The sequence below is a fragment of the Hemitrygon akajei genome, chromosome 6 (assembly GCF_048418815.1).
Source record: "Hemitrygon akajei chromosome 6, sHemAka1.3, whole genome shotgun sequence".
Classification (NCBI taxonomy): Eukaryota; Metazoa; Chordata; class Chondrichthyes; order Myliobatiformes; family Dasyatidae; genus Hemitrygon; species Hemitrygon akajei.
The window spans coordinates 105,290,204-105,314,164 of NC_133129.1; the positions used below are offsets into that span (position 1 = coordinate 105,290,204).

A 23,961-nucleotide genomic window follows, 5' to 3' on the forward strand; every position below is an offset into this window, starting at 1 on the left:
ATTGACATGATCTTCACAGCCCGGCAGCTTCAGGAAACGTGCCGGGAGCAACACCAGGACCTGTTTATGGCCTTTGTCGACCTCTCCAAAGCATTCGACACTGTGCAAAGAGAGCTCTTATGGGATGTCCTCCTTGGGTTTGGCTGTCCCAATAAATTTGTTAACATCCTCCACCAGTTCCACGATGGGATGACTGCTCGGGTGACAATAGGAGGACAAGAGTCCGAGCCCTTCCTTGTACGCACAGGAGTGAGGCAGGGGTTGTGTGCTAGTGCCAGTGCTCTTTAACATCTTCCTCTTGTGTGTCACCAAGCTTCTCCACAGCGAGATCGAGGACAGCAGCGGTGTGGCAGTGGATGTCAGATTAGGTGGCAACCTCTTTGACATCAGGAGGCTCCACGCAACCACCAAACTCCGTAGAGAACGGGTCCTGGAGCTGCAGTATGCAGACAACTGTGCTCTTGTGGCCCACACTCCGGAGGATCTTCAGACTGTCCTTGCTGTGGTGGTGAGAACGTACAGCAGGATGGGGCTGACCGTCAATACCACAAGACAGAAGTGATTTGCCAATGGAGTACCAGTGTCCCACCCACCCTACCTGCCTTCACTGTTGGTGATGAAAAGCTGTCAGTAGTGCCATCTTTCTAATATCTGGGGAGCATTCTCTCTGAGGATAGCGGCATTGACAACGACATCCAGAGCCGCATTAAACAGGCATCAGCTGCCTTTGGAAGACTTCAGCGTAGAGTCTTTCAAAACAGGAGCCTTCGTCCCTCCACAGAGGTCGCTGTATACCAAGCGGTCTGTGTCACCACCCTCCTTTATAGCTGTGAAGCTTGGGTAACCTACAGCCGTCACATCAAGTCCTTGGAAAGCTTCCACATAAGCTGCCTTCAGCACATCCTGGGAATTACCTGGCGTGAGCGGGTGCCTCACACTGAAATACTTGTAAAGACCAACTGCAGGAGTATTGAGGCCATGGTCACCCAGCGTCAGCTGCAGTGGCTGGGGCATGTGATAAGGATGCCCCCATGTCGGCTACCCCGCAGAGTGTTATACGGCCAGCTACATCACGGTCGATGCTCAGCTGGAGGGCTGAAGAAGCTCTATATGGATCAGATGAAGAATGCTTTGAGGAAGCGCAAGATCAGACCCGAGGACCTGGAGGATGTCACTGCTGACTGTAACACTTGGCGACGGCTGTGTAGGGACGGGGTTCATATTCTGGAGATGGAAAGGACAACCAGAAGACAGCAGAAGAGAGCCAGCAGAAATGCAGCCATGGTTGCCATCACTACCACCACTACCACATATACTTGTCCCACCTGCAATAGAGCTTGTGGGTCCAGGATAGGACTGTATAGTCATCAAAGATCTCACCGTTAAAGGAGTGGACGTCGTCATCGGATTCCGATGGACAACCGAAGATGTGTTTGTATGTATGTGTGTGTGTGTGGTTCAGAGTGTGCGGGTGAGTGTGAGTGTGTGTATGTCTGTGCGGGAGTAGAAAGGGAAGGAAGTATGCCTGTATGAATATGTGACAGAGTGCGTGTATCTGACTCTGGGTGCATGTGTGTGTGACTGTGTGCGTGAGTGAGTATGTGTGTGTTTGACTGTATGCGTGTGTCAGTGTATGTGTATGTTTGTCGGTGTGTATCTGTGTGAGTGGTATGAGTGTATACGTCTAAGTGTGTGTAAGTGGATGTGTTGTGGAAATGTGTGCGCGTCTAAGTGTGTGTACGTGTGTGTCTGTGTCTGTGAGTGTATGTTTGTGAGTATGTGTATCTGTGTGAGTGCATGTGCCTGAATGTGTGAGTGTGTGTAGTGTGTTCCTGTGTGTGTGTGTGTGTGTGTGTGTGTGTGCGCGTGTGAGTGTGTGGCTGAGTGTACGTGAATGTGTGTATGTTTCTGTGTAACTGTGTGTGCGTGCGTGTGAGTGTGTGGGTGAGTGTGTGAGTGTGTGTGTGAGTGTGAGTGTGTGGGTGAGTGTATGTGAATGTGTGTATGTTTCTGTGTAACTGTGTGTGTGAGTGTGTGTGTCTGAGTGTGTGTAGTGTGTGTGTGTGCGTGTGCGTGTGAGTGTGGGTGAGTGTACGTGAATGTGTGTATGTTTCTGTGTAACTGTGTGTGCGTGCGTGTGAGTGTGTGGGTGAGTGTGTGTGTGAGTGTGAGTGTGTGGGTGAGTGTATGTGAATGTGTGTATGTTTCTGTGTAACTGTGTGTGTGAGTGTGTGTGTCTGAGTGTGTGTAGTGTGTGTGTGCGTGTGCGTGTGAGTGTGGGTGAGTGTACGTGAATGTGTGTATGTTTCTGTGTAACTGTGTGTGTGTGTGTGTGTGCGTGTGAGTGTGTGGGTGAGTGTGTGAGTGTGTGTGTGCGCGCGTGTGAGTGTGAGTGTGTGGGTGAGTGTATGTGAATGTGTGTGTGTGAGTGTGTGAGTGTCTCTGTGCGTGTGAGTGTGTGGGTGAGTGTATGTGAATGTGTGTATGTTTCTGTGTAACTGTGTGTGAGTGTGTGTGTGTGTGTGTGTATGTGAGTGTCTGTGCGTGTGAGTGTGTGGGTGAGTGTATGTGAATGTGTGTGTGTTTCTGTGTAACTCTGTGTGAGTGTGTGTGTGTGTGTGTGTGTGTGTGTATGTGAGTGTCTGTGCGTGTGAGTGTGTGGGTGAGTGTATGTGAATGTGTGTATGTTTCTGTGTAACTGTGTGTGAGTGTGAGTGTGTGTGTGTGTGTGTGTGTGTATGTGAGTGTCTGTGCGTGTGAGTGTGTGGGTGAGTGTATGTGAATGTGTGTATGTTTCTGTGTAACTGTGTGTGAGTGTGAGTGTGTGTGTGTGTGTGTGTATGTGAGTGTCTGTGCGTGTGAGTGTGTGGGTGAGTGTATGTGAATGTGTGTGTGTTTCTGTGTAACTCTGTGTGAGTGTGAGTGTGTGTGTGAACACCGGAGATCAGTTTTATTCAAATGCCATCTTTATTTCCCTTTTTTCGTACTGTACAGGTTCACCATTGGCTCGTAGACACCACACCACAGACATTTCCCCAGGGTAGCGGGAACCAGCACTGAGGGATCTGTTCCTGGCGCAGGAGGCTGGGTGCCCAAAGGCCAGGGAGGGAAGATCAACAGCAGAAGAACCAGGGGGAAGAGCAGGTGAGTTGTTGTGGTACTGGATTCCTAGAAGGGAGGGGGGAGCGGATTCAACAGGGTTTTCCAGAGCAAACTGGGGGAGGGGGGGCACTGGATATGGAGAATGGAGGGGGTCGGGATGCTAGGAGGGAAAGCATGGGCTTGATGGGCCAAGCGGTCTCCTGTGGAGTGAGATTTCACAAGCTGAGGACTGCAGCAGGGTTTTGGCTGGTTCACAGGCCAGGGTCTGATTCCCTCCCCACCACACTGCCCCCAGTAACTGCTGCCACCACTCCCGAGTTGAATCACATCTGTCCGCCAGGAACCCGTTCCTCTTGAAAGGGAGGTGTCAGCCAACCAACATTGCTTAAAGGTGCATGGCCAGCTGTTGTCGTTCTCTTCAGCCTGGTTCCTGCATCTACAAGCAGCAACAAGGGGCAAAACCCCAGCAGAGGGACAAACACCTAGGGGGAACATCATTGAATGAGAACCCGAACTCGGATCGACAGGCACCGGTGTTTAAAATGAGGTTTTGGGCCTCTAATCTAAGAAAGGAGGTGCAGGAATTGGAGAGGGCCCTGAGGAGGTTAACGAGAAAGGGTTAACGTATGAGGAGTATTTGATGGCTCTGGGCCTGTATTCACTGGAGTTTAGACAAACGAGGGGTACTTCATTGAAACCTACAGAATACTGAGAAAGAGTGGATGTGCAGAGGATTTTTCCTACAATGGGAGAGTCTAGGACCAGAGGACACAGATAGAGTGGATGTGGAGAGGATGTTTCCCATAGTGGGGGAGTCTTGGACCAGAGGACACAGATAGAGTGGATGTGGAGAGGATGTTTCCTATAGTGGGGGAGTCTAGGACCAGAGGACACAGATAGAGTGGATGTGGAGAGGATGTTTCCTATAGTGGGGGAGTCTAGGATCAGAGGGCACAGATAGTGTGGATGTGGAGAGGATGTTTCCTATAGTGGGGGAGTCTAGGACCAGAGGACACAGATAGAGTGGATGTGGAGAGGATGTTTCCTATAGTGGGGGAGTCTAGGACCAGAGGACACAGATAGAGTGGATGTGGAGAGGATGTTTCCTATAGTGGGGGTGTCTAGGACCAGAGGGCACAGATAGAGTGGATGTGGAGAGGATGTTTCCTATGGTGGGGGAGTCTAGGACCAGAGGGCACAGTCTCAAATTAGAAAAATGTTCCTTTAGAACAGATGAGGAGGAATTTCTTCAGCCAGGGGGTGGTGAATCTGTGGGATTCATTGCCACAGAGAGCTGTGGAGGTCAAGTCATTGGGTAAAGTGGAGGTTGATAGGTTATTGATTAGTCAGTCAGGGCATCAAATGTTCCGGGGAGAATGCAGGAGAGTGGGACTGCAGACAAGCAAATCAGCCATGATTACTGAAGGAGGACTCAATGGGTCGATTGGCCCGATTCTGCCTCTAGGTCTCGTGGACACTGTGTAGTTGCCTCTGCAGTGTTCGGAGAGTTAGGGGACCCTGGGGTTTGGCAGAATGTTGCAGTCATCAACGCAGAGATCAATGGACTGGAGGCACCGATAACAGAAGTGATAATCGCAGCTGGGGCAAATCATGTAATTGCAGCCGCCCTGGTGGGACATGAGCACCGAACACCGGGGGCAGTACCGCACACTTGGGCAGCCGTCAACCTCGCTGTCCAGACGCTCAATGAGATTGCATGAGCTTAGGAGCACCAGCGGGCTGCAGTCGGAGTAGGGGCAGGTCACCCCCAGAGTGATCGAGCCCTTCCACTCCCGACGACAATTCCAGCAGAACCAGAAATCCTTCTCCCTCCATCCTGGGCACTGAGGGCATTCAACACACAGAACCTCGCTACTGCTTCTCTGTACCAGCCTGGCACACCGTGGGCACTGCCGGAGAGAGGACAAAGTCAGCCAATACCCACCACACCGTCCCAACAGACCCTCGCGGGTCAGATACAGAGTGAAGCTCCCTCCACACCGTCCCATCTCACACTCCCGGGGTCAGACACAGAGTGAATCTCCCTCCACACCGTCCCAACAGACCCTCGCGGGTCAGATACAGAGTGAAGCTCCCTCGACACCGTCCCATCTCACACTCCCGGGGTCAGACACAGAGCCACCCTCCCTCCACACCATCCCATCACACACTCCCGGGGTCAGACACAGAGTGAAGCTCCCTCCACACCGTCCCATCACACACTCCCTCCACACCGTCCCATAACACACTCCCTCCACACCGTTCCATCACACACTCCCGGGATCAGACATAAAATGAATCTCCCTCCACACCGTCCCATCACACACTCCCGGGGTCAGACACAGAGTGAACCTCCCTCCACACCGTCCCATCACACACTCCCGGGGTCAGACACATTGTTAAAACTCCCTCCACACCGTCCCATCACACACTCCCGGGGTCAGACACAGAGTGAATCTCCCTCCACATCGTCCCATCACACACTCCCAGGGTCAGACACAGAGTGAATCTTCCTCCACACCATCCCATCACACACTCCCAGGGTCAGACACAGAGTGAATCTCCCTCCACACCGTCCCATCACACACTCCCGGGGTCAGACACAGAGTGAATCTCCCTCCACACCGTCCCATCACACACTCCCGGGGTCAGACACATTGTTAAAACTCCCTCCACACCGTCCCATCACACACTCCCGGGGTCAGACACATTGTTAAAACTCCCTCCACACCGTCCCATCACACACTCCCTGGACCAGACACAGAGTGAATCTCCCTCCACACCGTCCCATCACACACTCCCGGGGTCAGACACAGAGTGAATCTCCCGCCACACCGTCCCATCACACACTCCCGGGGTCAGACACAGAGTGAAGCTCCCTCCACACCGTCCCATCACACACTCCCGGGGTCAGACACAGAGTGAATCTCCCTCCACACCGTCCCATCACACACTCCCGGGGTCAGACACAGAGTGAATCTCCCTCCACACCATCCCATCACACACTCCCGGGGTCAGACACAGTGTGAATCTCCCTCCACACCATCCCATCACACACTCCCGGGTCAGACACAGAGTGAAGCTCCCTCCACACCGTCCCATGACTCACTCCCGGGGTCAGACACAGAGTGAATCTCCCTCCACACCATCCCATCACACACTCCCGGGGTCAGACACAGAGTGAATCTCCCTCCACACCATCCCATCACACACTCCCGGGGTCAGACACAGAGTGAATCTCCCTCCACACCGTCCCATCACACACTCTCGGGGTCAGACACAGAGTGAATCTCCCTCCACACAATCCCATCACACACTCCCAGGGTCAGACACAGAGTGAATCTCCCTCCACACCATCCCATCACACACTCCCGGGGTCAGACACAGAGTGAATCTCCCTCCACACCATCCCATCACACACTCCCGGGGTCAGACACAGAGTGAATCTCCCTCCACACCATCCCATCACACACTCCCGGGGTCAGACACAGAGTGAATCTCCCTCCACACCGTCCCATCACACACTCCCGGGGTCAGACACAGAGTGAATCTCCCTCCACACAATCCCATCACACACTCCCAGGGTCAGACACAGAGTGAATCTCCCTCCACACCATCCCATCACACACTCCCGGGGTCAGACACAGAGTGAATCTCCCTCCACACCGTCCCATCACACACTCCCGGGGTCAGACACAGTGTGAATCTCCCTCCACACTGTCCCATCACACACTCCCTCCACACTGTCCCATCGCCCACTCCCTCCACACTGTCCCATCACACACTCCCGGGGTCAGACACAGTGTGAATCTCCCTCCACACCGTCCCATCACACACTCCCGGGGTCAGACACAGAGTGAAGCTCCCTCCACACCGTCCCATCACACACTCCCGGGGTCAGACACAGTGTGAATCTCCCTCCACACCGTCCCATCACACACTCCCTCCACACTCCCGGGGTCAGACACAGAGAGGAGCTGTTCTGATTGCGCTGGGAGAAATCGAGGAAAAACTGCTTCATGAAGGTCGTGATTTTCTTGGAAATTGGTTTAAACGTCTCTAGAGCATCTAAGTGAGCGGCTGGTTTAGTGTGGAAGCTTCATTTGGAGTTTTTTCTGCCAGTTTGGACGGGGTTCGTTGCCGGCTGGAACTCGCCGGGAAGCCGGGTCGCTCCAAATACCGGAGACAAACGCCGTTTTTCACTCACTGACATCGGGACAACCTCCTTCCATCTCTATCGTCGGGATTCTCGTTCGGTGCAGGAGCCAAAACATCGTTTGAGACGTCTCGACCTCTCACGGCCTGGAAGTTCTGCAGGACTAACGGAGCCTTTCCTGGCGTTGGAATTTCTGGCACGGAGCCAGCAAGGTACTGTCGAGTACTAACTTTTCCAGGCAGATACTCAACTCGCTCCAGGACTTTATAAGCAGCACCACCACCGTATCACTCTCGATTCAGACACAGAAGTAACATGCCGGACCAGTCTACAGGGAGTCGCAGGCCTGCGGGGAGTTATGCAAAGTCGGCTGCCTCTCCAGCCTCGGACAACGCCCTGTTTCGGTCGGTGAAAGGTGAACGCGGGGTGCAATGTATTTTGCGAACTGGAACTACCCTGGAAAAGTGCGCGGAGGCTATGGAGGACTTGTTGGGGAGAGATGGTGTTTTGGCCACCGAGAAAGAGTTCGGGAAGGCGGTGTTTTACCTGAGGAATGATGAGTTGGTGCATCGGGCCCTCAGTAGAGGGATCACGGTGGAGAACATCTTTTTACAGATGGAGCTAGTGACAGTTCCCACACAACGCATCGTCCTCGGTCACGTAAAGCCTTTCATCCCCAACGAGGACTTGCTTCCTGCACTGGCCCGTTTGGGGCAAGAACGGTCAGAAATAACTGCCATCAGGCACAAATTCAGGAGGCGCACCCTCCGTACCGTAATCTCTTTCCGGCGACAGGTATTCATGAAACTGGAAAAGGAGGACGAAGTTGAGGGCCGGTTTACTGTCCGGCACGAGGGGATAGATTATCAGGTGTATTGGAGCTCTGAGCGCCCACGGTGCCTGCCATGCGTGCGGGGAGGTGGGGCACTTTCGGAGGGACTGTCCGAACACCCGAAAACCCAGGGAGTCCACTTCGGGAACCAGTGCCCCAGCTAACTCTGCCCCTGATCCCATTCCTGCTCCTACACCTGTGCCGGCCCCTGCTCCTGCCCCTGACCCTGTCTCTAACCCTGTCCCTGTTCCTACGTCTGTTCCAGTCCCTGCTCCTACCCCTGTGGTTCAGGCGACTGTTCCTGAGGCAACCTGCAGGGAGGTTCAGGCGAGGGACGGGGTGGAGCCTGTGCGGGGAAAGAAAGCGAGGAAGAAATCCAAACACATGAAGAAGTCGGCCCCCGAGACCGCAGAGCTCACGCCCATTTGCCCTAAAGTGGAGCGGGAGTCTCGGGGAAGTGCACAGTCGGGCGGGGTGATGAATCCCGCACCTGTGTGCTCCTCCGGCTTGAAGAGGAGAAGGGAATGTTCCCCCAAGAGGGCAGAGAGTGTAGATGAGGGGGAATCCCAGAAAGGGGTCGGAATCCGGGTGGAAGTTGTATCTAACCCTGAATCCCCGGATGTAGCCACCAGTCCTGTGGTGGGTGGTGTGGTTGTGCAGGAAGCTAGTGCTGGGCCTGTTTGCACAACTAAAACAGACCTGGAGCCCTCCACCCAGGACTTAGCAGTAAGTGCCTCCCTGGAGGCAAATGTATTAAATAGGACAAGCGGAGAGGAGACCAAGCTCTCTCACTGTCAGCATCAGGCAGCCGGTGAATCCATTGGACCAGAGCTGCTGGGGTCCCCTTCATGCCTGTCTCCTGGGGAGGGTGATATAACCTGCATGCCGACCCCATCAACTAATGGCCTGCAGGGAATCCCTGGGGATTTTCCCTCCATCGTCGCAACTGAGCATAAGACTGATGCGACGGTGGAGCGGGAAGGTATGAGGGAGGTACCCGCTGTGCAGTGTGGGTTACAGGGGCAGCCACCTTAAGCACCACATGAGGAGGAAGATGGGGAATCTGTCTGCAGTGAGGGGTTGGAGGGAGATTCTATTGATAGTGAGACAATGGACATCTTCACCCCTCCTGAAAAAACCCCATTGATACCTGTGGAGGAGATCAGAGAGTTTATTCACTCCTCCGTGGGTGCAAAGCATTGGCCTAAACTCGCCTCGCTTCGCTGGCCTAGCGTGCCGAGGCTGGTGAAGTCCCTGCGAGTCATCCTCAGACGGAAGGGGCAGGGGAAAGGGAAGGGGAGGAAGAATGCTGTGTCGGGGAATGACAGACGGCAGCTGAAATCCTTCCTGGATGACCTGGTGAGGGACATCAGGGTGGAAAGCAGCCTCGCTCCTTCGGGAGATGGTGGGTCACAGGGTAGTGATGGTAGCAGTCGGACCCGGAAAGCAAAGAATATTCTTGGTTTTCTTCGGGATTGTGCGGCTGAGGGCGCCACCGCTCTCAACGGGAAGGGTACTGGTGCTGAGGCCTAGTGTGCTCCCGACATGAAACTTACCATAGCTAGTTTAAATGTAAACGGTAGCAGGGGCTCTCTCCGCAGATATAACAATCTCTCAGTCCTCAGGGATGGGAGATACGCGGTGAGTTTCCTGCAGGAAACCCATACCACCCCGGGGGACGAGTCCGCTTTGCTCCTGGAGTGGCAGGGCGGGGTCTACATGAGTCACCTCAGCTCCAACTCTAGCGGGGTGGCGATCCTGTTGGCCCCAACCTTCCGGCCAGAAATTGTAGGAGTCCAAGATGTTGTGCCCGGCCGTCTGCTCCACCTGGCGGTGCGCCTCGATGGAGTACCGCTGCATTTTGTCAACGTGTATGCTCCGAGGCGCGGGGTGATGCAGACGCGCCTATTCTGTCAGCTGTCCACCTTGCTGAGATCCATCGATCCTGGGGACTGCGTCATCCTCGGGGGAGACTTCAACTGTACCCTCGAGGTGGAGGACCGCTCGGGCCTCCAACGCGACCCAGCATCGGCGAAAAAGTTAAAGGAGCTAGTCGGCTCCTTTGACTTGGTGGACAGCTGGCGGAATCTTCACCCCGACTCTAGCGCCTTCTCCAGAAGATCTAGAGAGGGGGGTTCCCGGATAGACCGCCTGTATATCTCTCGGGCTTATGTCTCCCGCGTGTCGGCGTCCTCCATGCGGCCGGTGTCGTGCTCGGATCATCACCTTGTGTGGATGGAATTTACTCCTTTGCACCCTCGGGTGGGATCCGGGTATTGGCACTTTAACAACCGGCTGCAGGAGGACGGCCGATTCCGGGATTCATTCCGAGCGTTCTGGGCCACCTGGAGAGAGAGACGGAGAGAGTTCAGCTCCCTACGGCTGTGGTGGGATGTGGGCAAGGCCCACATCCGGTTTTTATGTCGGGAGTACACTAGGGGGTCGACAAAGAGGCGGGGCTCTGAGATTGAGCGGCTTGAGAGAGCGTTGCTTGACCTAGAGTCCCGTCTTGGTCCGACCGGTGGAGACCATCAAATGTGGCAGGAATACCAGGAGAAGAAGGACGCACTCAGGCATCTGCAGCTTCAGCAGTCCCGAGGTGCATATGTGAGGTCGCGGATCCAAATGCTGCAAGATTTGGACCGCGGCTCACCCTTCTTCTACTCGTTGGAGAAGTGGCGTGGAGTTCAAAAGCAGCTGGTGGAGATACTGGCTGCTGATGGCTCCTCCATCACGGATCCTGAGGAAATTATCAAAGAAGTCCGCACTTTCTATCGGTCCTTATTCTCACCAGATCCGTCAAATGCGGGGGCGTGCAGTGAGGTCTGGGAGGATTTAGCAAAGGTGAGCCCAGAAGACGCAGCGCGTCTGGATGCTCCCCTGACTCGGGAGGAGCTGTCTACTGCCCTTCGGTAACTCCGGAGGGGTAAATCCCCTGGCATAGATGGTCTGAGCGTGGAGTTCTATCAGGCTTTTTGGGATGTCCTGGGGGTCGATTACAGCCTTGTTCTAGGGGAGAGCCTAGCCACCGGGGAAATGCCCCTCTCATGGCGGAGAGCTGTTGTGGTCCTACTGCCCAAGAAGGGAGACCTTCGCCTGCTAAAGAACTGGCGCCCGGTCTCCCTCTTGTGCGCGGACTACAAGATCTTCGCCCGGGCAATGGCCAACCGTCTTGGTTCAGTACTGAGACAGGTGATTCACCCTGACCAATCTTACACGGTCCCGGGCCGCTCCATCCAGGACAATGTCCACCTAGTACGGGACCTGATCCACCTGCAGCAGGAGACTGGGTCCCGGGCAGCGTTTCTCTCTCTTGACCAGGAGAAGGTGTTTGACCGGGTAGACCGCAGTTTCCTGGTGGGCACTCTGCAGGCCTTTGGGCTCGGACCACATTTTGTGGCCCGAGTTCGGCTCCTATACTCTGCCGCGGAGTGCCTTGTTAAGGTCAATGGATCACTGGCAGCGCCCATTCCCTTCAGGAGAGGAGTACGTCAGGGATGCCCCATGTCCGGTCAATTGTACGCGATCTGTGTCGAGCCATTCCTAAGCCTCCTACGGCGAAGGCTGACGGGTCTGGTTCTGCATGAACCGGACATGGAGGTCGTCCTGTCGGCCTACGCCGATGATGTACTCCTCATGATGACAGATCCCAATGACCTGCGGAGGATGCGCGAGTGCCAAGAAGTTTTCTCGGCAGCATCCTCCGCCAGGATCAACTGGGCGAAATGTTCCGGACTCTTAGTGGGTCAGTGGCAGGTGGATTCCCTGCCGGAGGAGATGAGAGCTTTTGAGTGGAGCACTAGACATCTCCTCTATCTGGGAGTCTACCTGAGTCCCTCTGGGGAGACCTGACTGGCGAACTGGCAGGACCTGGAGACGAAAGTCATGGCCCGGCTGGGGCGCTGGTCAGGCCTTCTCAGGGTGCTTTCCTATCGAGGCAGGGTGGTGGTCATAAACCAGCTGGTGGCCTCCATGTTGTGGTACCGGATGGTCACCTTGGCCCCTCCTGCCCCGTTTGTTGCGAGAATGCAGAGGAAGTTAGTGGACTTCTTCTGGGGCAACAGGAAACACTGGGTCTCTGCAGCAGTCTTGAGTCTCCCAGTGGGAGAGGGCGGACAGTCGCTGGTGTGTGTTCGAACGCGACTGGCGGCTCTCCGCCTCAGGACTCTGCAGAGATTCCTGGACGCCGAGCACCCTCCCAGGTGGCACGTGTTGGCGACTTTCTTCCTCCGGAGGGGCTGCTGTCTTCACGAAGACATGCGGCTACCACCGGCGGGCGTCAGCCGTACTGCTTTGCGGAGTCTGCCCGGCTTCTATCAGGACCTACTGAGAGTCTGGAACAATGTCGCCTCAGGCCGGGAATCCCCTCCTCAGGCGGAGGGCGGGGTCCTGGCCGAACCTTGCCCTACCTCAGTGGATGTCAGTGCGGCTCAGTTGTGTGGACTGACTCAGGCCGAGCTGCTTGTCGGGCCCAGACCCCGCAATCTTCTCCGGGAGCCGTGTCCACACAACTTGAGCCGTCTCTCATCGATACCCACAGTCCCATTCAGGGATGGAAGTAAGAGGTATTTGTATGGGCTGCTGCTCCACACCCTCCACTTCCTTGCCCTTGTCCACCGTCCCGACACACCATGGCGATCGGTCTTTCCACCCGGAGGTGAGGCGGGTCCCCACTGGAAGTCCCTTTACGAGGGGGTTCTTCCCACGCACCTGGGGGATCTCGGCTGGAGGGTGCTGCTTAGAGCGGTGCCCTGCAATAAGTTTTTTAGTTTGTACACGGATCTCCCACCCGCATGCCACTTCTGCGGGCTGGAGGAGACCGTGTACCACATGTACATGGAGTGTGCGAGGCTGCAGCCTCTTTTTGCGTATTTGCGTGGGCTGCTTCTCGCCTTCTGGTTGCATTTTAGCCCCACCCTATTTATATATGGTCATCCAGTAAGGAGGGATGAGGATGTCCTAGTCAACTTGCTCCTGGGGCTGGCGAAGTCCGCCATCCGAGGGTCTTGGAAACGGGTGGCGGGAGGATCTCCCCCAGCAGACTGCCTGGCAATGTTTAGAGGGTATGTTCGTGCCCGGGTAAATATTGAAAAAGAACACGCGCAGTCCACGGCGACCTTAGAGGAGTTTCGAGACCGTTGGGATCCGCGGGGTGTAAATGCCATCGTGGATGGAGATGGCAACATTTTGGTGTAATGTCTATTGTCTATTTGTAGTTTAGTTATTGTGTTTGCCACTGTTTTGTATATATTGTATAACACCGATATTTGTAATAAAAAATAAAAAATAAAAATAAAAAAAAATTTAAAAAGGGGTCAGACACAGAGTGAATCTCCCTCCACATCGTCCCATCACACACTCCCGGGGTCAGACACAGAGTGAATCTCCCTCCACACCGTCCCATCACACACTCCCGGGGTCAGACACAGAGTGAATCTCCCTCCACATCGTCCCATCACACACTCCCGGGGTCAGACACAGAGTGAATCTCCCTCCACACCGTCCCATCACACACTCCCGGGGTCAGACACAGAGTGAATCTCCCTCCACACCGTCCCATCACACACTCCCGGGGTCAGACACAGAGTGAATCTCCCTCCACACCGTCCCATCACACACTCCCGGGGTCAGACACAGAGTGAATCTCCCTCCACACCGTCCCATCACACACTCCCGGGGTCAGATACAGAGTGAATCTCCCTCCACACCGTCCCATCACACACTCCCGGGGTCAGACACAGAGTGAAACTCCCTCCACACCGTCCGATCACACACTCCCGGGGTCAGACACAGAGTGAAACTCCCTCTACACTGTCCATTCACACACTCCCGGGGTCAGACACAGAGTGAATCTCCCTCCACACCGTCCCATCACACACTCCCGGGGTCAGACACAGAGTGAAACTCCCTCCACACCGTCCGATCACACACTCCCGGGGTCAGATACAGAGCGACCCTCCCTCCACACACTCCCGGGGTCAGACACAGAGTGAATCTCCCTCCACACCGTACCATCACACACTCCCGGAGTCAGACACAGAGTGACCCTCCCTCCACACCGTCCCATCACACACTCCTGGGGTCAGACACAGAGTGAATCTCCCTCCACACCGTCCGATCACACACTCCCGGGGTCAGATACAGAGCGACCCTCCCTCCACACACTCCCGGGGTCAGACACAGAGTGAATCTCCCTCCACACCGTCCCATCACACACTCCCGGAGTCAGACACAGAGTGACCCTCCCTCCACACCGTCCCATCACACACTCCCCGGGTCAGACACAGAGTGAATCTCCCTCCACACCGTCCCATCACACATCCCCGGGGTCAGACACAGAGTGACCCTCCCTCCACACCGTCCCATCACACACTCCCGGGGTCAGACACAGAGTGACCCTCCCTCCACACCATCCCATCACACACTCCCGGGGTCAGACACAGAGTGAATCTCCCTCCCCACGTCCCATCACACACTCCCAGTGTCAGACACAGAGTGAAACTCCCTCCACACCATCCGATCACACACTCCCGGGGTCAGACACAGAGTGAAACTCCCTCCACACCGTCCCATCACACACTCCCGGGGTCAGACACAGAGTGAATCTCCCTCCACACCGTCCCATCACACACTCCCGGGGTCAGACACAGAGTGAAACTCCCACCACACCGTCCCATCACACACTCCCGGGGTCAGACACAGAGTGAAACTCCCTCCACACCGTCCGATCACACACTCCCGGGGTCAGACACAGAGTGAAACTCCCTCCACACCGTCCGATCACACACTCCCCGGGTCAGATACAGAGCGACCCTCCCTCCACACACTCCCGGGGTCAGACACAGAGTGAATCTCCCTCCACACCGTCCCATCACACACTCCCGGAGTCAGACACAGAGTGACCCTCCCTCCACACCGTCCCATCACACACTCCCGGGGTCAGACACAGAGTGAATCTCCCTCCACACCGTCCCATCACACACTCCCGGGGTCAGACACAGAGTGAATCTCCCTCCACACCGTCCCATCACACACTCCCCGGGTCAGACACAGAGTGAATCTCCCTCCACACCGTCCCATCATACACTCCCCGGGTCAGACACAGAGTGAATCTCCCTCCACACCGTTCCATCACACACTCCCGGGGTCAGACACAGAGTGACCCTCCCTCCACACCGTCCCATCACAGACTCCCGGGGTCAGACACAGAGTGAATCTCCCTCCACACCGTCCCATCACACACTCCCCGGGTCAGACACAGAGTGAATCAACCTCCACACCGTCCCATCATACACTCCCGGGGTCAGACACATGTGAAGCTCCCTCCACACCGTCCCATCACACACTCCCGGGGTCAGACACAGAGTGAATCTCCCTCCACACCGTCCCATCACACACTCCCGGGGTCAGACACAGAGTGAAACTCCCTCCACACAGTCCCATCACACACTCCCGGGGTCAGACACAGAGTGAATCTCCCTCCACACCGTCCCATCACACACTCCCGGGGTCAGACACAGAGTGAATCTCCCTCCACACCGTCCCATCACACACTCCTTCCACACTGTCCCATCACACACTCCCTCCACATTGTCCCATCACACACTCCCTCCACACCGTCCCATCACACACTCCTGGGGTCAGACACAGAGTGAATCTCCCTCCACACCGTCCGATCACACACTCCCGGGGTCAGATACAGAGCGACCCTCCCTCCACACACTCCCGGGGTCAGACACAGAGTGAATCTCCCTCCACACCGTCCCATCACACACTCCCGGAGTCAGACACAGAGTGACCCTCCCTCCACACCGTCCCATCACACACTCCTGGGGTCAGACACAGAGTGAATCTCCCTCCACACCGTCCCATCACACATCCCCGGGGTCAAACACAGAGTGAATCTCCCTCCACACCGTCCCATCACACATCCCCGGGGTCAAACACAGAGTGAAACTCCCTCCACACCGTCCCATCACACATCCCCGGGGTCAGACACAGAGTGACCCTCCCTCCACACCGTCCCATCACACACTCCCGGGGTCAGACACAGAGTGACCCTCCCTCCACACCATCCCATCACACACTCCCGGGGTCAGACACAGAGTGAATCTCCCTCCCCACGTCCCATCACACACTCCCAGTGTCAGACACAGAGTGAAACTCCCTCCACACCATCCGATCACACACTCCCGGGGTCAGACACAGAGTGAAACTCCCTCCACACCGTCCCATCACACACTCCCGGGTTCAGACACAGAGTGAATCTCCCTCCACACCGTCCCATCACACACTCCCGGGGTCAGACACAGAGTGAAACTCCCACCACACCGTCCCATCACACACTCCCGGGGTCAGACACAGAGTGAAACTCCCTCCACACCGTCCGATCACACACTCCCGGGGTCAGACACAGAGTGAAACTCCCTCCACACCGTCCGATCACACACTCCCCGGGTCAGATACAGAGCGACCCTCCCTCCACACACTCCCGGGGTCAGACACAGAGTGAATCTCCCTCCACACCGTCCCATCACACACTCCCGGAGTCAGACACAGAGTGACCCTCCCTCCACACCGTCCCATCACACACTCCCGGGGTCAGACACAGAGTGAATCTCCCTCCACACCGTCCCATCACACACTCCCGGGGTCAGACACAGAGTGAATCTCCCTCCACACCGTCCCATCACACACTCCCCGGGTCAGACACAGAGTGAATCTCCCTCCACACCGTCCCATCATACACTCCCCGGGTCAGACACAGAGTGAATCTCCCTCCACACCGTTCCATCACACACTCCCGGGGTCAGACACAGAGTGACCCTCCCTCCACACCGTCCCATCACACACTCCCGGGGTCAGACACAGAGTGAATCTCCCTCCACACCGTCCCATCACACACTCCCCGGGTCAGACACAGAGTGAATCAACCTCCACACCGTCCCATCATACACTCCCGGGGTCAGACACATGTGAAGCTCCCTCCACACCGTCCCATCACACACTCCCGGGGTCAGACACAGAGTGAATCTCCCTCCACACCGTCCCATCACACACTCCCGGGGTCAGACACAGAGTGAAACTCCCTCCACACAGTCCCATCACACACTCCCGGGGTCAGACACAGAGTGAATCTCCCTCCACACCGTCCCATCACACACTCCCGGGGTCAGACACAGAGTGAATCTCCCTCCACACCGTCCCATCACACACTCCTTCCACACTGTCCCATCACACACTCCCTCCACATTGTCCCATCACACACTCCCTCCACACCGTCCTATCACACACTCCCGGGGTCAGACACAGAGTGAAGCTCCCTCCACACCGTCCCATCACACACTCCCGGGGTCAGACACAGAGTGAATCTCCCTCCACACCGTCCCATCACACACTCCCGGGGTCAGACACAGAGTGAATCTCCCTCCACACCGTCCCATCACACACTCCCGGGGTCAGACACAGAGTGAATCTCCCTCCACCCCGTCCCATCACACACTCCCTGGGTCAGACACAGAGTGAATCTCCCTCCACACCGTCCCATCACACACTCCCGGGGTCAGACACAGAGTGAATCTCCCTCCACATTGTCCCATCACACACTCCCGGGGTCAGACACAGAGTGAATCTCCCTCCACACCGTCCCATCACACACTCCCGGGGTCAGACACAAAGTGAATCTCCCTCCACAACGTCCCATCACACACTCCCGGGGTCAGACACAGAGTGAATCTCCCTCCACACTGTCCCATCACACACTCCCTCCACACTGTCCCATCACACACTCCCGGGGTCAGACACAGAGTGAATCTCCCTCCACACCGTCCCATCACACACTCCCGGGGTCAGACACAGAGTGAATCTCCCTCCACACCGTCCCATCACACACTCCCGGGGTCAGACACAGAGTGAAGCTCCCTCCACATTGTCCCATCACACACTCCCTCCACATTGTCCCATCACACACTCCCTCCACACTGTCCCATCACACACTCCCTCCACATTGTCCCATCACACACTCCCTCCACACTGTCCCATCACACACTCCCGGGGTCAGACACCGAGTGAAGCTCCCTCCACATTGTCCCATCACACACTCCCTCCACACTGTCCCATCGCCCACTCCCTCCACACCGTCCCATCACACACTCCCGGGGTCAGACACAGAGTGAATCTCCTTCTACACCGTCCCATCACACACTCCCGGGGTCAGACACAGAGTGAATCTCCCTCCACACCGTCCCATCACACACTCCCGGGTCAGACACAGAGTGAATCTCCCTCCACACCATCCCATCACACACTCCCGGGGTCAGACACAGTGTGAATCTCCCTCCACACCGTCCCATCACACACTCCCGGGGTCAGACACAGAGTGAAGCTCCCTCCACACCGTCCCATCACACACTCCCGGGGTCAGACACAGAGTGAAACTCCCATCACACACTCCCGGGGTCAAACACAGAGTGAATCTCCCTCCACACCGTCTCATCACACACTCCCGGGGTCAGACACAGAGTGAATCTCCCTCCACACCATCTCATCACACACTCCCGGGGTCAGACACAGAGTGAATCACCCTCCACACCGTCCCATCACACACTCCCGGGGTCAGACACAGAGTGAAGCTCCCTCTACACCGTCCCATCACACACTCCCGGGGTCAGACACAGAGTGAAACTCCCTCCGCTCCATCCCATCACACACTCCCGGGGTCAGACACAGAGTGAATCTCCCTCCACACCATCCCATCACACACTCCCGGGTCAGACACAGAGTGAATCTCCCTCCACACCATCCCATCACACACTCCCGGGGTCAGACACAGAGTGAATCTCCCTCCACACCGTCCCATCACACACTCTCGGGGTCAGACACAGTGTGAATCTCCCTCCACACTGTCCCATCACACACTCCCTCCACACTGTCCCATCACCCACTCCCTCCACACTGTCCCATCACACATTCCCGGGGTCAGACACAGTGTGAATCTCCCTCCACACCGTCCCATCACACACTCCCGGGGTCAGACACAGAGTGAAGCTCCCTCCACACCGTCCCATCACACACTCCCGGGGTCAGACACAGAGTGAATCTCCCTCCACACCGTCCCATCACACACTCCCGGGGTCAGACACAGAGTGAATCTCCCTCCACACTGTCCCATCACACACTCCCTCCACACTGTCCCATCACACACTCCCGGGGTCAGACACAGAGTGAATCTCCCTCCACACCGTCCCATCACACACTCCCGGGGTCAGACACAGAGTGAATCTCCCTCCACACCGTCCCATCACACACTCCCGGGGTCAGACACAGAGTGAAGCTCCCTCCACATTGTCCCATCACACACTCCCTCCACACTGTCCCATCACACACTCCCGGGGTCAGACACAGAGTGAAGCTCCCTCCACATTGTCCCATCACACACTCCCTCCACACTGTCCCATCGCCCACTCCCTCCACACCGTCCCATCACACACTCCCGGGGTCAGACACAGAGTGAATCTCCTTCTACACCGTCCCATCACACACTCCCGGGGTCAGACACAGAGTGAATCTCCCTCCACACCGTCCCATCACACACACCCGGGTCAGACACAGAGTGAATCTCCCTCCACACCATCCCATCACACACTCCCGGGGTCAGACACAGTGTGAATCTCCCTCCACACCGTCCCATCACACACTCCCGGGGTCAGACACAGAGTGAAGCTCCCTCCACACCGTCCCATCACACACTCCCGGGGTCAGACACAGAGTGAAACTCCCATCACACACTCCCGGGGTCAAACACAGAGTGAATCTCCCTCCACACCGTCTCATCACACACTCCCGGGGTCAGACACAGAGTGAATCTCCCTCCACACCATCTCATCACACACTCCCGGGGTCAGACACAGAGTGAATCACCCTCCACACCGTCCCATCACACACTCCCGGGGTCAGACACAGAGTGAAGCTCCCTCTACACCGTCCCATCACACACTCCCGGGGTCAGACACAGAGTGAAACTCCCTCCGCTCCATCCCATCACACACTCCCGGGGTCAGACACAGAGTGAATCTCCCTCCACACCATCCCATCACACACTCCCGGGTCAGACACAGAGTGAATCTCCCTCCACACCATCCCATCACACACTCCCGGGGTCAGACACAGAGTGAATCTCCCTCCACACCGTCCCATCACACACTCCCGGGGTCAGACACAGTGTGAATCTCCCTCCACACTGTCCCATCACACACTCCCTCCACACTGTCCCATCGCCCACTCCCTCCACACTGTCCCATCACACACTCCCGGGGTCAGACACAGAGTGAATCACCCTCCACACCGTCCCATCACACACTCCCGGGATCAGGCACAGAGTGAATCTCGCTCCACACCATCCCATCACACACTCCCGGGGTCAGACACAGAGTGAAGCTCCCTCCACACCGTCCCATCACACACTCCCGGGGTCAGACACAGAGTGAAACTCCCTCCACACCGTCCCATCACACACTCCCAGGGTCAGAAACATGTGATGCTCCCTCTAGTCTATACTGACCCATAGCATATTCCCGGGATCAGACATAAGAGTGAAAATCCCCAGTTCTCCCTATGGATCTGCCTTGCCAGTCCACGGCCCTCCTTCTCAACCCTCGACCCTCTCCTCAACATCCACATTTCAGCCTTCCTTCCCTTCCACACTCCCTCCCTTCGACCCCCACTGCCCCGACCCAAATATCCCTCTCCTCCACCCTCCAGCCCCGACATTCTCTCCACTGCACCTGCTTCAGCTCGTCGGGGTGCTCCCTGCAATTGGAGCGGAGACTCTCCTCGGCGGAACTCAGTTCCTCCTGCGTGAAGGCCGCTAGGTGGCGCAGCGTTTGCCAGGGAACGCGGATCCCATTGCATCTGGTGCACGGGAAGGAGCACAGCCCCTGCGGGAAAGGACTCGGTCAGAGGAGCGGATAACGCAGAGAGTGAGAGAGATCCGGCGAGAGTGGAGAGAGTGTGACAAGGTGTGTATGAATGGAAAGGGAGAGAGGGTAGATTTGAATAGAGGGATTGTGTGAGTCTGTAAGTAGAGAAAAAGAGAGGTAGAATGCAGGAGAAAGGAAGAGAGATAGAGGCGGAGAAAGGGAGAAATTCAGAAGAAGGTTTATCATCACTGAGTTACATTGTTTTAGAACACAGAACAGTCCAGCACAGCCCATAATGTTGAGCCAAACTTTGAACCAATGCTAAAATTAATCTGACACTGCCCCGAGGTAGCCTCCATTTTTCAACCATCCATGTGCCTAGCAAAGAGTTTCTTAACTGTTTCCAAGGTATCCACCTCTACCACAGCACCTGGCAGAGCGACACACACACACACACACACACACACACACACCCTAAAACTGTACCCCCAGTATTAGCCATGTCTGCTCTAGAAAACCATTTTGGCTGTCTACTAGACTTGTGTCTCTAATGAATGTCCACAGCTCCATCAAATTAAACGAAAAGGAGCAGACAGGGACACTGTGATGTGGAGAGAAGGTACAGGCAAAGACACTGTGACGTGGCGAGTAGCTACAGGCAGAGACACTGTTATATGGAGAGTAGGTACAGGCAGAGACACTGTGATGTGGAGAGAAGGTACAGGCAAAGACACTGTGACGTGGCGAGTAGCTACAGGCAGAGACACTGTTATATGGAGAGTAGGTACAGGCAGAGACACTGATGTGGAGAGAAGGTACAGGCAAAGACACTGTGATGTGGAGAGTAGCTACAGGCAGAGGCACAGTGATGTGGAGAGTAGCCACAGGCAGAGACTGTGATGAGGAGTGTAGGTACAGACAGAGACACTGAGATGTGGAGAGTAGTTATAGGCAGAGACTGTGACATGGAGAGTAGGTACAGACAGAGATAATTTTACACAAACTTCATTAGACGGTAGTATCACTTGAGACTTGTGTGGTTAAACTGCTGCTTGGTATAGCCGTGTCTACAGAAGCTTTTGTTGCTCCTACCTGACGCAGTGAGTCCAAGATCCATTCCTTCAGTTTCTCCACGTCCGCGTAATGTGAGCACGGTAGCTGTTGGAGTTGGGACCGTCGGGCAGCTGGAACAGTACCACGTTCAACTTAATACAGTCATACTATCTCTGCAATGTCCCATCTACTTCTGTTTACTCATCCCCATCACTCATTCCTAGGAAATCCCTCCACAAAGTCCCATCACATACTCCAGGGTTCAGACACAGAGTGAAGCTCCCTCCACACTGTCCCATCACACACTCCCGGGGTCAGACACAGAGTGAATCTCCCTCCACACCGTCCCATCACACACTCCCGGGGTCAGACACAGAGTGAAGCTCCCTCCACACTGTCCCATCACACACTCCCATGGTGAGACACAGAGTGACCCTCCCTCCACACCGTCCTATCATACACTCCCGGGATCAGACACAGAGTGAAGCTCCCTCCACACTGTCCCATCACACACTCCCGGGGTCAGACACAGAGTGAATCGCCCTCCACACCGTCCCATCACACACTCCCGGGGTCAGACACAGAGTGAAGCTCCCTCCACACTGTCCCATCACACACTCCCGGGGTCAGACACAGAGTGAATCTTTCTCTACACTGTCCCATCACACACTCCCGGGGTCAGACACAGAGTGAGTCTCCCTCCACACTGTCCCATCACACACTCCCGGGGTCAGACACAGAGTGAATCTCCCTCCACACCGTCCCATCACACACTCCCGGGGTCAGACACAGAGTGAATCTCCCTCCACACTCTCCTATCCCTCTGCCTAGGCACGGCTTGGTAAGTTATGGGCATTTTATGTTGGCACCAGAAGAGAGGATACACTAGCGGCCTGTCCTCGGCACTTCCTCCGGCTGTGTCAGTCGTTGTCGCAAACTACGCATTTTTTTCTGTGTTTTCCGTGTCATATTCATCTTGTATCTAAGCGCTCAAGTACGTTCTGATCGCTTTGCAATGCACAGGCCTGTCTAACAGCAGCGCCTCCGTTTCCTACACTTGTTCCTCTAACAGTTTAACCTCTGTCGCAGTCTGCTCCAGGGCCCAGCTAGCGGCCGCCCGTCTTGCCGCAGGCAGTCTGCCCTACCTTTACGCTCATAGAACACCTTCAACCTCCGTGTGGTCATCTCGACGTGGGGTCGTGATAAGTCTGGGAGAGGTGCTGATCAGTCCCTCTGCGGGGACCTGCCGCTCGGTGGGATTTCCCAGGCGGAAAATACTTCCGCTATCACTTTCACAATGACAGGCCTCTCCCTCCCTTAAAAAAAACACGAACAGCAAATCGTTTTATTATTGTCGAGACTGAGCGGGAAACGCTGTTCTGCATGCAGTCATTTCATTTAATTACGACCGGAAGACCAGAAAACGTAGACCCATCGAGTCTGCTCTGCCATTCAATCATGGCTGATCCCTTTTTCTCCTCGTCAGCCCCACTACCCGGCCTTCTCCCCGTAACCTTTGATACCTGGTCGAATCAAGAAGCTCTCACTCTCCGTCTTAAATACGCACAGTGACCCGGTCTCCACAGCTGCCTGTGGGAACAAGTTCACCACCCTCTGGCTAAAGAAATTTCTTCGCATCTCTGTTTTAAATGGTCGCCCCTCTATCCTGAGGCTGTGCCCTCTTGTCCTCGACTCCCCCACCATGGGAAACATCCTTTCCACATCTGGTCTGTCTAGGCCTTTCAAAATTCAAAAGGTTTCAATGAGACAACCCACCATTCGTTCTAAATTCCAGCGAGTACTGGCCCAGACGATAATCCTTTCATTCCCAGCTTCATCCTTGTCAACATCATCTGGACCCTCTCCAATGCCAGCACATCTTTTCTTAGACAAGGAGCCCA

General features: G+C 55.6%; 1 protein-coding gene across 1 annotated transcript; it reads right to left on the bottom strand.

The window, feature by feature from the left end:
• Nucleotides 1-2,948: 2,948 nt before the first annotated feature.
• LOC140729374 (E3 ubiquitin-protein ligase RNF144B-like) lies at nt 2,949-23,382 on the bottom strand. Its single transcript, XM_073049047.1, has 4 exons — nt 23,206-23,382; nt 22,100-22,191; nt 20,873-21,025; nt 2,949-5,012 (listed from the first exon to the last, which is right to left on the bottom strand). Exons 1-4 carry the CDS (start codon nt 23,243-23,245, stop codon nt 4,611-4,613), a joined length of 687 nt encoding a protein of 228 aa, XP_072905148.1. The 5' UTR covers nt 23,246-23,382; the 3' UTR covers nt 2,949-4,610.
• Between the last annotated feature and the right edge of the window lie 579 nt (nt 23,383-23,961).